The 16163-nt window shown below is 43.2% G+C and overlaps 1 protein-coding gene and 1 pseudogene across 2 annotated transcripts; one reads left to right on the forward strand and one right to left on the reverse strand.

Moving 5' to 3' along the window:
- The window catches only part of LOC112627117, a 30201-nt pseudogene extending 24658 nt beyond the window's left edge, over nucleotides 1-5543 (reverse strand).
- Nucleotides 4553-15456, forward strand: ZNF879 (zinc finger protein 879). 2 transcript variants are annotated; one of them, XM_025389296.1, is made up of 5 exons: nucleotides 4553-4718; nucleotides 5757-5824; nucleotides 8237-8363; nucleotides 8811-8906; nucleotides 13281-15456. In XM_025389296.1, the coding sequence occupies exons 2-5, from the start codon at nucleotides 5792-5794 to the stop codon at nucleotides 14714-14716; spliced, it is 1692 nt and encodes a 563-aa protein (XP_025245081.1). In that variant the 5' UTR covers nucleotides 4553-4718; nucleotides 5757-5791; the 3' UTR covers nucleotides 14717-15456. The 2 variants fall into 2 exon arrangements, with proteins under 2 accessions (XP_025245081.1, XP_025245080.1); XM_025389295.1 differs by having other exon boundaries at nucleotides 4559-4705.
- The last annotated feature ends 707 nt before the right edge of the window (nucleotides 15457-16163 follow it).

Below are 16163 nucleotides of genomic sequence, written 5' to 3' on the forward strand. Positions count from 1 at the left end.
AGTATAGTGTTAATGGGCTGGCCCAGTGGCTCACGCCTGTAATCCCAGCACTTTGGGAGTCCAAAGTAGGCAGATTACAAGGTCAGTAGTTCAAGACCAGCCTGGCCAACATGGTGAAACCCCATCTCTACTAAAAATACCAAAAATTAGCTAGGCATAGTGGCGGGCACCTGCAATCCCAGCTACTCAGGAGGCTGAGACAGGAGAATCGCTTGAATCTGCAGGCAGAGGTTGCAGTGAGTCAAAGTTGCACCACTGCACTCAAAAAAATAAATAAAAAATAAATAAAAACTCCATCTCAAAAAAATAAATAAAAAATAGGCTGGGCACGGTGACTCATGCCTGTAATCCCAGTACTTTGGGAGGCCAAGGCTGGGGGATCATGAGGTCAGGAGACCGAGACCATCCTGGCTAACACGGTAAAACCCCATCTCTACTAAAAATCCAAAAAATTAGCCGGGCGAGGTGGTGGGCACCTGTAGTCGCAGCTACTGGGGAGGCTGAGGCAGGAGAATGGCGTGAACCTGGGAGGCGGAGCTTGCAGTGAGCCGAGATCGCGCCACTGTACTCCAGCCTGGGCGACAGAGCCAGACTCCGTCTCAAACAAACAAACAAACAAACAAACAAACAAACAAACAAATAAATAATTAACCAGGCCTAGTGGCGCATGCCTGTATTCCCAGCTATTCAGGAGGCTAATGCAGGAGAACTGCTTGAAATCAGGAGGTAGAGGTTGCCCTGGGCCAAGATCACGCCACCGCACTCCAGCCTGGGGGACAGAGCTAGACGACTCTGTCTCAAAAAAAAAAAAAAAAAAAAAAGGATAGTCTTAGCGTAGTGTTTCGTAGATAAGTTCTTTTGCATTTCTAGCTTGGTGGAAGACTTTATTGGGAATGCATGTGGGATTTTCAAGTGCCTTTTCTGTGCTTTGACTTGAAGACTCTGTCAAAGCAGTAAGATGGGACAGTTGTAGGGCTCGCCTCATTTGTTTTTGACTCTCTGGAACCAATGTCCTTTATTGTCTGATGTCTCTTGCTACATGTTTTCTCTTGGTGGCAGTGGTAGTGTGTGCATAAGGTGGGACAGTCATTCCAGTCTTTTTTACTCCATCTTGGCCGGAAATAGTAAACACATTTTTATGGCATTTGATACATTTTAATCCATTGTAGCTATCGTTCTTTTTGGTGATGAATTCTTCCATCTTTGTCCAACAGAAACCCTTGAGCTTGGTTCCTGTGTCCTTTTGACATGTCTCTTATGACAGCTTTCCTGCTTTCATACCTATCTTGGGCCTTCCCTGCCTTGAATTTATCATAAGCCTTTGTGTTAAATGCGAATCTAGAGATCATCATTTGGTAGCTAATTACTTTTGGATTGTCATTCCTTCTAGGCTTTGCAGTGAATAGGAACAGGGACTTTTTTTTTTTTTAGAAAGAACCAAAAATCAATTTGTTGATATTTTCAATTTGAATATTAACTAATAGGCTTTTCATTTAACTAGTAATACATTTTATTTGTATTTCTTTTTGCTTACTCTGAAAATCTTGGCTATTGACATTAATGTAATTGTTTATTTACTTTATCCTGCAATATGTGTACACATTTGAATTTATCCATATAATATTTTTGGCCAGGTGCAGTGGCTTATGCCTGTAATTCCAGCACTTTGGGAGGCTGAGGCAGGCGGATCATGAAGTCAGGAGTTTGAGACCAGCCTGGCCAACATGGTGAAACCCCATCTCTACTAAAAATACAAAAATTAGCTGGGTGTGGTGGCTTGTGACTGTAATCCCAGTTACAAGCCAGTTACAAATCCCAGTTACAGGAGGCTGAGGCAGAAGAATTGCTTGAACCAGGGAGGCGAAGGTTGCAGTGAGCCAAGATTGCGCCGCTGCACCCCAGCCTGGGTGACAGAGCGAGACTGTCTCAAAAAAAAAAAATACTTTTACTATTAGTAAGGATATAAAATGTAGCTTAAGATTACTCTAGGGCTGGTTACAAAGTCGTATATCAGATTTCTATTTGCCCAGTGCTTTCTTATATTTAACATACATATTTAAACATAAAAAAATACATCTAAAATTAATTTTTATTTATGTCTATTCCTTTGAATGAGACAAGAACCTTAGCATGCTATCATATCTTCTGTTTCTTCATTGTCACTCTCTTTTGTAATCATCTGGGTTTTTCATCCTGTTATTAAATTACCTTTAAAATGCCTTAACCGTCATTTTGATTCAGATACGTTTTACTTGTTGATTTACTTACTACAGTTTCTTGTAATCCATGCAAGTTTTACTTCATTTGATTCTTCTTCTTCTTTTTTTTTTTTTTTTTTTTTTTGAGACAGAGTCTTGCTCTGTGTCCCAGGCTGGAGTGCAGTGGCGCGATCTCGACTCACTGCAAGCTCCACCTCCCAGGTTCAAGCAATTCCCCTGCCTCAGCCTCCTGAATAGCTGGGATTACAGGCTTGAGCCACCACGCCCAGCCAAAACCTGGTTTTTGCTGACATCACAGAACCACTGATTCTTTTGTAGCTGGAGTCTGCCCCAGTGATTTCTTGCTATGTCTTATTCATTTCAGCCAACTTGAGCAGTTCCATCTTCTATGACTTGTAGCAAATAACACATGCCAACCTTTTATTTCATCTTTTCTGGTCACTTTTAGGGGTTTCTGTTTATCCTCAGAGTTCTGATATTTCATCTGGGATGTATTTTTTATGGGCCATCCCTACCCTAGCTCATTCATTATGCCAAACACCCTACATTTTATTTACTCTGAAGACTCACGCCTTCCTCAGCTTGAATGTGTTTTCTGCTATATTTCTATCACTATCTCTTTATGTAATCTATGTGTTATTATTCCCCACCTCCCCATTTTCTCTGCTTTCTTCTTCTGAATCTTTTTATTAGATTTTGGATATCAGAGCACATATCTCTTGCATGTCTTCCAAATGTTTTTCTCAATCTCTGGTGTTCTGATGGTATTTTTCTAGAGTTGCATGAGATTTGCTCCTTTGAAAATTATATATGTTTGGGGTTACTTTGAAGAATATGAAGAGAAAAAGGGAGGTAATCATGGGTACTTAGTCTGCCACCCTTTACTTTGTAAATCTCAGTGTTATGTTGTTTTGCCAATAATGGTCTACAACTGTTATATCTTTATTACTATTATTTTAAAATAATAATTAAATACAAAAATAACATATGATCCAGAAGTGGAATTGCCCGTGTGTTAATTCTATCTTTAATTTTTTTTGAGGAACTGCCACGCCGTTTTCCAGCGCAGCGGCACCATTTTATATTCCCACCATCAATGCACAAGGGTTGTTTCCTGGTTTTCTTTTTTCCCACATTTTATAACAGCCATCCTAATGAGTGTGAAATTGCAGTGGATGTTTGATCTGCATTCCCCTAATGATTAGTGAGGTACATTATTATCTTTTAACAATATAAAACATCCATTTTGTTCAATTTAATGATTTTTACTGTGAAATAATCCTTGTATTATTGTAACACTGCGATCCAAGATTTCTTTTTCATACTATCTACCTGACATCTCTTAGTCCATCTCTGCGTTTTCTATCTTCAAGTACCCTTTGCGTTTAGGTTTGCCTCTGTAAACCCTAATGTTGGATATTTAAAAAAATCACAGTGCAGGTTATCGAGGAGGCAGTTGTGATGATAGCGCTGGGAGTTGGGCTTTATTTTAACCCTAAAATAAATCACTTCAAAAAGTGACTTTAAAGAAGTCACTTTTATTTTATTTCACTTTATTTATTTATTTCACTTTATTTTAACCCTAAAATAAAGAAGTCACTTCAAAAGAAGTCACTTCTAAAGAAGTGAGTGCCATGAAGAGGGAAATACTGGGTTTATGCTTTTGTTTTACTCTGAGTGCCAGTAAATATGTAAAGATTACAAAAATTTATTTATTTATTTATTTGAGACGGAGTCTCGCTCTGTCGCCCAGGCTGGAGCGCAGCGGCGCGATCTCAGCTCACTGCAAGCTCCGCCTCCCGGGTTCCCGCCATTCTCCTGCCTCAGCCTCCTGAGTAGCTGGGACCACAGGCGCCGCCACCTCGCCCGGCTAATTTTTTGTATTTTAGTAGAGACGGGGTTGCACCGTGTTAGCCAAGATGGTCTCGATCCATCTTGACCTCGCGATCCGCCCACCTCGGCCTCCCAAAGGGCTGGGATTACAGGCGCGAGCCACCGCGCTCGGCCGAGATTACAAAATTTAGACATAATTCCTTTTTTATTAAAATTGCGGAATGGACTGTAATAGTTCTCTCACCACCTGTGAATAATCAGCGGCAGCTAGTCTTTCACATTTAAAAATTCATACTCAATTTTCCGTCTTACTATTGTCATTCTAACTACGAATATAGTGAATGGTTTAGCAGAGAGTAGCTGGAGCCCAAGCTGGAAGGACTCCAGCCTTCTCCAACTCCACAGCCCGACCGCGTTCTCCGCTCTCGGGCCTGTGGTTGCCTCTCGGACACCGTAAGTGGTGGTGCCGCGGCGACGTCTGGGAAATGAAGTCCGGAGGGACAAACGCTGCGGTTCAGCCAGGGAAACCCGTCGGCTCTTCGGCGCGCAAGCGCAGTGGCGCCCGGCGGCGACGGGAAGCGTCTCTGAACTAGGTGTTCTGTTCGCCTCTCGTGCGGTGTGCAGCTGCGCTCTCCCCGCCGTGGCGGGCCCAGGTACAGGCTGCCGGTGAGGGCGGGCCCGGGGCGTGCGGCTGCCGCGGCGGGACCAGGACGAGTGCTGGTTGCCGCGCGTGCCCGCCGAGCCCGGGCTCCAGGAGTCCGAGCCGCGGCGGCCCCGGCAGGTGAACCCGGCCCCGAAGGGGGCGTGGCCTGGGAAGGGCCCGGCGGTGGCCGGGAGAGCGCGTCGACGCCGCTGGACTCCTGGGCCGCAGCCTGGGCCGGACTGTGGGGGAAACGGCTCCAGAAAAGAAACTGCAAAACGCCGGTTCGGTTCCGGGTCCAGAGCCCTCCGGGCGGTTTTCCGCTCTTGGCGTTCGTGGGTTTAACCCTCCCTCTACTCCGTTTCCCGGAGTTTAAACTTTAGATTAACTCGTTTTGGGCAGTCTTGCTCGTTTGGCGGTGTTTTCCTACAGTTAGTCCTGGAGAGATTTAACCATTTCCTTTTTTATTTACCGTAACCATGTCCACTTGCTAAGTTACTTCCCATTTCTCTAAATTTTAAATCCATTTCTAGCCGGTGGTGCTGTTCTCTTGAGCCCTTGTTTTTTGGGGCCGGGGAGAATGTGTAACGGCACCTTTAAGCAGCTTTGATAACTGTTTTTGATGAAAGAAATAAAACTTACAAGAGGAAGAGAAGAGGACTAATTTTTGGTTGGCTGTTCCTAAAAAGGGCATCAGTTCTTCAATTGCTCTTTTTCGTATTGAACAACATCCAAGTGCAGATGTGTGGAATATTGTGTCATTTCCTATTACTTTATCTGGATGAGCCTTGCCTGATGGTGCCCCTGACCCTGTTAATGCACACCAGATCGTCTCCATCCCTTCGCTCCATTCGTCTTTATCGTAAAGCACTGGCAGAAGGGTGGCAGGCCCGGTGACTGTGTACCTGCTTCCCACACTGATTTAGGTGGCTGGACTCAGGGCCTCTCTGGCCTGGGCAGTGCCAGGCTCCTCCTCTGCAGATGCTCAGCTTATGGCTTCTAACCCGGTCTGGTCTAATGAGGGTGGGCATGAAAAGACCTCACAGCTTCTTTCTCCATTCCAGGTACCTTCCCCAAGAGGGGCAGCAGGGAGGGGGAGATGGCAAGGAGGTTGCTGCCAGCCCAGGTACAGGTGAGTGAAGGCTTCTTTTTGCTTGAACTGCCTTCAGGGTCTGGAGGTGGCAAACTTGTTCATCTGTTGTTGAGCATCTCTACCCAGTGAAGCTCAGGAAAGGACCAGAGGGCTTGATAGCTGAGGAAGTCTGGAAGGAAGGTGTTTCCCTTGCCTTAGAGCCTGTCTCATACTTTTTTTTTTCTCTTTTGAGATAGGGTCTCACTCTGTTACCCAGGCTGGAGTGCAGTGGCACGAACACGGCTCACTGCAGTCTCAGCCTCCCTGGTAGTTGGGACTATGGCATGTGCCACCACAGCCGGCTAATTTTTGTATTTTTAGTAGAGACCGGATTTCACCAAGTTGGCCAGGCTGATCTCGAACTCCTGACCTCAAGCAGTCTGCCTGCCTCAGCCTCCTAAAGTGTTGGGACTCCAGGCGTGAGCCACCGTGCCCAGCCCCCAGTCTCACACTTTTTGACAAAGAATTTAATGGGGCTGCAACGCCAGGCCACTGCCACTCCCAGAGCTTTGTGAAAGATCTAGGTATGTTTTTGCCTTGTGGAGGACAAAGACACGGAGGAGTAAAATAATCCCTTCCTAACACTGGAAAATTTCAAAAAGAGAGGCCCTGTATTCCCAGGACCTTGGGAGGCCAAGGCGGGTGGATCACTTGACGTCAGGAGTTCAAGACCAGCCTGACTAACATGGTGAAACCTGGTCTCTACTAAAAATACAAAAATTAGCTGGGCATGGTGGTGCATGCCTGTAGTCCCAACTACTCTGGAGGCTGAGGCAGGAGAATCATTTGAACCCGGGAGGCGGGGGTTGCAGTGAGCAGAGATCATGCCACTGCACTCCAGCCTGTGTGACACAGTGAGACTCCATCTCAAAAAATAAAAAATACAAAAGCCAGGTGTGGTGGGTCTGGTGGTGCGCTCCTGTAATCCCAGTAGGTCAGGATGCTGAGGCAGGAGAATCACTTGAACCCGGAAGGTGGAGGTTGCAGTGAGCCGAGATCGCGCCACTGCACTCCAGCCTGGTGACAGAGCAAGACTCCATCTCAAAAAAAAAAAAAAAAAAAAAAAGGAAAATATGTCTGCAGGAGATAAGCTTTGTGCACCTTTCTGATGATGTACAGGATACTCAGTTCAGCATTTTTAGAGTATTAACAAGCTGGAAACAACCTAAACCTCCAGTCCGAGGCGAGTTACATAAACTAGATCATCTATACCGTGGAGTACTGGGCAGCATGTGAACAGTGGTGACTAGGATGCAGTTATTTGTATAATGGGATTTTATTTTTATTTAAACATAGAACCTTATTTGCATGAAAATCATCTGAAGAGACATAGCAAAAAGTTGACTTTTTCTGGTGGTAGAAAGTTGGGTGAACACTTCTTGTTCTTTTGCTTATTGATCTTTTAGAATTTTCTAATAAGCTTTTAAAGATGATTCTTTTGTTTTGTTTTTAAGAGACAGCCTGTTGCCCAGGCTGGAGTGCAGTAGTGTGATCACACGTCACTGCAGCCTCCACCTCCTGGGCTCAGGCAAGCCTTCTGTCTCAGCCTTCTGAATAACTGGGACTACAGACACATGCCACCACAACCAACTAGTTAAAAAAAATTATTTTTTTGCAGAGATGGCGTCTCCCTATGTTGCCCAGGTTGCTCTCGAACTCCTGGGCTCAAGTAATCCTCCTGTCTCGGCCTCCCAAAGTGCTGGGATTATAGGCGTGAGCCACTGTGCTCAGCCAAGAAGATGACTCTCAAGAAAAGAAGGGGAGGTGGTCCTAGTTCAGAGCAGTGACATGCCGTCCAGTGGGAGGAGAGAGGTAGAAGAACAGGAGCTTCGGGGGTTGGGAGGGAGACTCCTGACCATAGCCTTCTCCTTTGGCCTGAAAGGTGATACAGCCCATCACCTGGGACCTCTCCTGACACAGCCATGCCTGGCACATTTTCATAGGCTTCCCTGTTGTGAATGTCAGTGTCCCCTTTCCCAGGACTCAGAGATGGCCCAAGTTGAGGCAGAACTAGGACTCAGTGACCGCCTTTCCAGGCAAGCCTGGTGGCGTTCCACCTATACCTCCCTCAGTGAATGTGCTGGTGCCTCCTTCCGAAACCTGACTCTCAGGTGTCGCCTGTAAGGTGAGAGTTTGGTCTAGGTGATTGGACATTTCCAAATCTAAAGTTGAGTGTTTTGTGATTTTGTTTCATGGTTTCAAGTGCTTATCTTGTTTGACTTCTGTGTTCAAGCTTCCTGAGGGGACAGTGTTTCACTCACCGTAGGTAAATGATAAATGTGTGCTTGGTAACTGAAAAGTTGTCCAGAAATACTTGAAATACTTAGAACCCTAAGTTGTGACAGGGTTGCTTCTCAGTCGTCCTATGGTGGGGATGGTCTTGGATGAACAGGAATGGGTTTGCCATTACAGGAGTCCGTGACATTCAGGGATGTGGCCGTGTTCTTCAGCCAGGACGAGTGGTTGCACCTGGGCTCTGCCCAGAGAGCCTTGTACCGGGAGGTGATGCTGGAGAACTACAGCAGCCTGGTCTCGCTGGGTAAGGAGCTTTCCTCCTGATGCAGAATCTTCCGGGAGAGCACCTTAGCACCCTCCAGGGAGCACATTTGGAGCACATTTGCAAGACTTGGCCAGGTTGGCTCACAGGTGGGCTCCAAGAGTGGCTATTGCCATTCCCCTTGGTTGTACCAAGAGACCTTGGCTTAGTAGAGTTGATGAAAGGCATCTTTTCTCTGCTTCTTCTGTCTTCTGCCCGCTGAGCTCTGTTCCCTGAGCCCCACAAGGTGTTCTTGCTGAGAGGGGTGCACAGTCAGAGCCCTCATTTTCTTCCTGAGACCACCTCCTGGTCGTCCTCTAGGTGCCCAATTTTAAGCCTCTCTCAGAACAAACCTCCTCCTTCCCCGTACTGCCCCTCTGTCCTGGGCACTCTGGGCCTGGACCTGCCTGCCATGATGGCTACTCATGTCTCTTTCTTGTTCTTGAACAGGGATTCTCTTTTCCAAGCCAAAGGTCATCTCCCAGTTGGAGCAAGGGGAAGACCCCTGGATGGTGGAGAGTGGAGTTCCCCAAGGCGCACATCTAGGTGAGTGACAGAGTAATTGGGAGATGGGCGTAACATTTTCCGACTGCCAGGGCACAGTGAGGAGGCTGTGCTCAAGGATCTCCTTGATGTGCCAGGCCAGGTGGGAATGCTGGGAAGGCAGATCCTTTCTCTCTACTTTTTTGATTACTTGATCCATCAGTTTCAGGGGAGGGTTGAATTCTCCCAATATGGGTTGCACTGTTTTCAGATGTCTTGTAATTTGTGGGATATGTAATACAGTGTATCATGTGTAAAGGTTTACAATTCTTTCATGCTCCTTTTTCCTTGCTTTTACTGGATTGATTTCTTTTCCTAAATTATTTTCCTTAGTGGCTTGAACATACACTACATTGTTTTTTTTTTTTAATCACTACAATACATCCCTCATAGTTTCATCTTGGAACCATCTTTTGCTCTGATTTCTTTGGTGTACAACTTATCACATGTGGTTCAGCAGGGGAAAAAATGCAGATATATGTATATGTATTTAGATACATGAAAGAGGGAAAGAAGGTGTGACAAACAGTAACAGTTATGGAATGTGAGTGGGCTTCCAGATACTCATCATGCCATTCTTCTCTTTTCTGTGAAAATTTAGAAAATGGTGCATCCCAGATCCCGGCTCCTAAGGCGTGTCACTTACTCCCTATATGCCCTTGGCTGACTGCATTGTCAGCTTCCGCATTCGTTCTCCTGTGAATTCTGTCTGTGCTTCTGGCGGTAGAGGAGGCCTCTCTTGAGCTTTACCACTTGTCTGGTGTTTATTTCTCACCTGGGCAGGTCATGGGCTTTCTGGGTCAGTTCACTTTTGCGTTTTCATGACCTCTGTCTTCACATTTTTCCCTTCGGTTCCACTAGAATATTTTCTTGGGTAACGTTTCTCGGAAACGTTCGTGTGTGCAGTACCTGTACGTGTTTAAAATCAGTGGGTTTTTTCTCTCCTGAGATTTGTGTTTTGGATCAAGAATTCTGGCATCCGTTTTTTGTTTGTTTGTTTGTTTGTTTGTTTTTTCTTTTTCCTGTTGTCTAAACTGCTCCATTGTCTTTTGGCGTGGATTGCTGCTGACAAATAATCCCATTAGTCCGATTCTATTTCTTGTATAGGTAACTTGTTTTTTCTTTTCTGTCTTCTCTTTGGAATCTTACAGGACATCATCTTTATCTTTGGATTTCAGACTTTTCGTTGGGTTATATGAAAGAGCACTTTTTTTCTTTGTTCTTTGGCACTTTACTGGGCCCTTTGCTTTGAAGATTCAGTCCTTTCTTTCATTTCAGGGATCTTTTGTTTTTGCCACATTCCACCAACAGTGTGAGGCAATTGACTGCAAGAGTAGTGATACAATAAAACAGAAATTCAATCAGAAATCTAGAAAATAAGTAGATCTGTAGTAAGGACCAGAATGGTAGCTATTAATGAGTTTCAAATTTCGCTGTGAGCTTTCTGGTTGGCAAATAAATCATTGGTATCAAATTGTCAGTGTTGTTTTACAAGCATTTTAAAAAAAATTAATTATTTTAAATTTGTACAAATTCTATGTGCTATTGTAAAAATAGCAAAAAAAAAGTCATCTGGAATTTTACCAACTACGATCAATTATTGTTGTTTATTACCCATTCAACCTATATTTGTTTAAATGTATTTGTGTGTGAGAGACAGACACAGTGAGAGACAGAAAGATTGATTATACAGTTTGTTCTCGAGCCTGTTTTTAATTGTGAATGTCCTTCAGTTACTCAGCCCTCAGTGAGTAGAGGCCTACCTCATTAAGAGGACTATCTTGTATGTTAAGCCAATTAAACAGTCTTCCTTTTGGAAATTTTAGTTTCCAGTTTTTCTCTGTTATTAACGTTGCTAAGATGGTTATGGGAGTACAAAGCCATAATGTAAAGAGACAGAGGTACCAAGAGTAAATCATCACAGTGTGAAGACATGAGTATTATGATTGAAAAGGCAAGGCATGTGGATTAAAAATCCACAAGGGACTATTTGAAACACTATTCAACTTCATTAAATTAAAATCAATGAAATTCCAACAAAGCACAAGTTACCATTTTTCCCTTATTACCAAGGATTAAGAAATATATATCCAATGTGTTGTCACTGCTCTGAGTCATAAGCAGTATCGTTAGTGGGACTGCAACTGGTACAGTCTTTCCGAGGATGGTCTGGCTTTGTTAAAATCAATTCCAAGTCTAGAAATCTTAAGATAATTTCTGCACAGGTAACTGTGCAGAGTTGCAAAGATGTTGTAAAAGAATATTTATTATAACTTGAGGCATCACCGCCACAAAAGGAGGAGGGTAAATGACTCTCAAAAAGGGATTTATTAAATGATGATGTTTTCATGCATTGTACATATTATATAGCCATTAAAATGATGATGTCAGCTTACATTTATTGACATGGAGAGAAGCTCGTGATTTTTAAGTGAAATGGAGGTAAAGTTACTTTCAACTCATTTTAATTTTTTAATTAAAAGTTATCTTTTTTTTTTTGAGATAGAGTCTCGCTCTGTTGCCCAGGCTGGAGTGCAGTGACGCGATCTCAGCTCACTGCAAGCTTCGCCTCCCGGGTTCACGCCATTCTCCCGCCTCAGCCTCCTGAGTAGCTGGGACTACAGGCGCCTGGCACCTCGCCTGGCTAATTTTTCGCATTTTTAGTAGAGATGGGGATTCACTGTGTTAACCAGGAAGGTCTCAATCTCCTGACCTTGTGATCCACCCACCTCGGCCTCCCAAAGTGCTGGGATTACAGGTGTGAGCCACCTTGCCTGGCCCAAAAGTGATTTTTTAAATGCAGAAAATTCTGGTGAGCTACGTCCCACATATGATAGTGATTACAATTGCATGATGTATTTATGGGTGAGCTATATGTTCATTTTTATAGTTTTCTATATTTTTGTTGTGATGATATATTTCTTTTGTAGTTAAGAAAATAAAAGCTCTTTCATAAAATACAAAAGAAAATCATTTCTTTTGAATCACTGATTCCATTTCTTGTACTGTATCTTAAGTAACCAAAAAGGTGGACAAAAAATTACTCTCAATAATGTTCTTTTCTCCCAGTATTCGCCAATATCATGATAATGGTGTTGGTGTCCATTGAGTTGCCCAGAGCAAAAGCTAGGAGTCACCCTTGAGTCCCCTCTTTCCTTGCCTCTGCGCTCTATTCGTAGGTGAAGATACCTGCCAGTGCTACTTGCAGAACATCCCAGATCTGCCCACCTCTTTCCATCTCTTATCACCACATGCCATTGCCAGCCACCACCATCTTCATCCAGGAAGACTGCATCCGCCTCCTCATTGGCTGTTCTACAGCTGCCCTTGTTCTCTTTCTCCCCGACCCCATAACAGTTTGTTTTTCATACAGCAACCAGAGTGATCCTTCTTAAACAAAAACCATGTTACGTCATGTCCCTTCTAGCCCTCAGTGATGCTGATGAACTTCCAATATCTTCGTGTATCCTAGAAAACTCTCTGTGATATAGCCTGGCCCACTTCTTTTCCTCATCCGTGACACTCTCTCTTTTTTCACTCTGCTTCAGCGACCATCGACTGCTGTATGTCCTGGAAAACAGGAAGTTTATTCCTGCCTAGGGCCTTTGTGTTACTGTTCTTTCTGACCAGAATCACCTTTTTACCCACATTTTTGGCCAGCGTTTGTTATTTAGAACTCATCTTTAATTTCATTTTCTCATCACCCAGTTTAAAATAGTTGCCTGTTCACTCTTATCACACAGCACTTTGTGATTTCTTACAGTTCTCATTGCTCCTTTGTACTGCTGTTGATTTGTTACTTGGTCTTTGTCTGTACCACACTGCTAGAATGTAAGCCTTGAGAACAGGGCCTTGTCTGGCTTGTGCCCTGTCATTCCCAGAGTCTTAACCTTTGCGTAGCACACAGTAGGCATTCAGTAGATATTACTTGAGTAAGTGGATGCTGTTATTTACAGCACTCTGAGGAGGCCTGGAGCACCCTGTGTTTGGAAGAGCTCTTCTCTTTCATTTAATTTTAGCGCCTCTGCAGTTTTTCCCTTGGAATTTACCTGAGTGCACTGGTGGCTGCCCTGGGAGATGAAGCCGAGGGACACAGGCTGTGCTCAGAAGGGCCTCATACCCTAGTGAGCTATGCTTTGTTAATAGACCAAGACTGGCTCCTCCTGTTGTCCCCTAATTTCCTCAGCCCACCTATATGTAGGTTTCTTCAGACCCTTCCCACCCACACATCTGTCGTCCTGCTTCCTTCCTCCTCTTCTTTTTCCCATCCTTTCCTAAGATTTCAAGGCTATATTTTTTTAACTATCCTTGTGTGTTTTTATGTCACTTTTTAAAATTCTCTGTTCAAGAGAGACTTACATGTTTTGTCTACTTTAGGATGGGAAAGCTTGTTTGAAACCATAATTTCTAAAGAAGAAAATCAGGAAGTCATGAAAAAACTCATAATTGATGGTGCATTTGACTTCAAGTTGGAGAAAACCTACATAAATGAAGATAAGTTAGAGAAGCAACAAGGCAAAAAGAACAAACTTTTCAGGAAAGTGTTAGTTACCATCAAAAAAGTCTACATGAAGGAGAGGAGCTTTAAAGGTATTGAATTTGGAAAGAACTTTGGTCTAAAATCATCACTTATTAGAAAACCCAGAATGGGTTCCAGAGGAAGGAGACCCCGTTCACAGCAGTATTCAGTTCTCTTTAAACAACTGGGGGTCAACACAGTGCGTAAATGTTATAAATGTAATATCTGTGGGAAAATCTTCCTCCACAGTTCCTCCCTGAGTAAACACCAGAGAATCCACACGGGAGAGAAGCTTTATAAATGTAAGGAATGTAGGAAAGCCTTCAGCCAAAGCTCATCCCTAACTCAGCACTTGAGGGTTCATACAGGAGAGAAACCGTATATATGTAGTGAATGTGGAAAAGCCTTCAGTTTCACCACATCTCTTATTGGACACCAGAGAATGCATACTGGAGAGAGACCTTATAAATGCAAGGAATGTGGAAAAACATTTAAAGGTAGTTCATCTCTGAATAATCACCAGCGAATTCACACAGGAGAGAAGCCCTATAAGTGTAACGAATGTGGGAGGGCCTTCAGTCAGTGCTCATCTCTCATTCAGCACCACAGAATTCATACTGGGGAGAAACCGTATGAATGTACTCAGTGTGGGAAAGCCTTCACTTCAATATCGCGGCTAAGTAGGCACCATCGAATTCATACTGGAGAGAAACCCTTTCATTGTAATGAGTGTGGAAAAGTATTCAGCTATCACTCAGCCCTTATCATACATCAGAGAATTCACACTGGTGAGAAACCATATGCATGCAAAGAATGTGGGAAAGCCTTCAGCCAAAGCTCAGCTCTCATACAACATCAAAGAATTCACACTGGAGAAAAACCCTACAAATGTAATGAATGTGGGAAAGCCTTCTCTTGGATTTCACGGCTTAATATACATCACAGAATTCACACTGGAGAGAAACCATATAATTGTAAGGAATGTGGAAAAGCCTTCAGTTCCCACTCAGGTGTTAATACTCATAGAAAAATTCATACTGGAGAAAAACCTTATAAATGTAATGACTGTGAGAAAGCATTCAACCAAAGCTCAGCTCTCATTCAGCACCAGAGAATTCATACTGGAGAGAAACCATATAACTGCAAAGTGTGTGGGAAAGCCTTCAGACAGAGTTCATCCCTTATGACACACATGAGAATTCATACAGGGGAAAAACCTTATAAATGTAAAGAATGTGGGAAGGCTTTTAGTCAGAGCTCATCTCTTACTAATCATCAGAGGACTCATAATTGAGAAAAACTGTATAAATGCATGTGGGAACCGAAGTTTATTCTGTGCTGAATTTCAAAAATTTCATTGTGGGGAGAAAGTGATGGAGAGTAGTTAATCATGGGTAAAACTTCAGAGTTAGACCTCATCAACATCAGAGAGTTCATGATGCAGGGTAACCTTGGGAATGCTAGAAAAGCTTCTGTAAAATGTTTGTTCATATGTTCTTAAGTTATTACCATGAAATTGAGAAGTTTTAAGATTGCAGGGTTAGTATTTGATTTTCTAGTGATGTATGATAACAGCTACCAGTTTCATGAGCATCACTGGGAAACCTGCTGTTTATGTGCAAGTACAGCCATAAAATCCAGACTTCAGATAAATCTAGGAATCTATTTTTTGAAACTATTATGCAAGCCAATGGTACTAGAAAGAATGTTTTGGAAATATGTACAGGTGACCCATAGCTACCTCACTGTCACTAAAATGTTTTTTAATAGTCTTAAAGCAGATTCTTTACTTCCTGATTAAGACTTTGAATTGTTTCTCTGCTTTCTAAGCCATTCACCTGAGAAGAAAATCACTCCATAAACTATGCAGACATACTATCTTTGAGTTTTCTTCCTGACTACTTGTTCCAAACTCTGAGTCAGATCTAAAGTCACTTTAAGTCACAGAGTGCATGGTATTTCACTTGTTTTTCTCATTGAAACTGATTACCTTTGCTGTATTAAATTGCTAAGTAAAGGTCATTCAGACAACCACTGCTTTTGCAATTTCCTGAAAAATGTTAGAAATTATCTCAGAATGTAGCTAATAGGGAGCACAACTCAGCTCCCAGGGTGTGCCTGCTTCTGTGAGTTTTCTGGTTACCAGCCACCAGAAGGCCGAGCAACAGTGTGGAACTCAGGGTGTCATCCTTGGAGGTAAAATGAACCAGATGACTTTCACACTTATTCCCACTTTTTTGCCTTCGTCAGACAATGGTCACTTTCTCCCCACCTTCTGAAGGCCCCTGGGCAAGTATTTAGGCTCTGAGTTCAGATGCTCTTTCCTCCAGAAAATGGACTTACATTCTTCCACAAGTGATTTAGCTCGTTTCGGCATTTCTAAAATGTGACTCGTAAGATTAGCGAGCTAAAAACAGTTACCTTACAAGTCAAGCTAAAATTGTTGGGCTTTACAGAGGCTAACATCTAGTTTAGCCAAGTTTGTCAGGAGGGGGCAAGCACTTAAGGGCTGAAACCACCCATTTCATAAAGTGCTAAGTTGTTTTTCTGCCAAGGAACTGTAAAAAATAGACAACAGGAAAGTGTTACTGGGAGCATAGCAAAAACCACTGAATTCAGCTTTTGCCTCCTGGGTTACTCAGTCTCATTGTTTCAGATTTTTGAAGAACAGACTTTCTGGATCATTGAATGCTTCATCTCTAATCCTTACTTCCCACCACTGTTCAGTTTTTCTATCTCTA

Source organism: Theropithecus gelada, chromosome 6, assembly GCF_003255815.1.
Source record: "Theropithecus gelada isolate Dixy chromosome 6, Tgel_1.0, whole genome shotgun sequence".
NCBI classification, from domain to species: domain Eukaryota; kingdom Metazoa; phylum Chordata; class Mammalia; order Primates; family Cercopithecidae; genus Theropithecus; species Theropithecus gelada.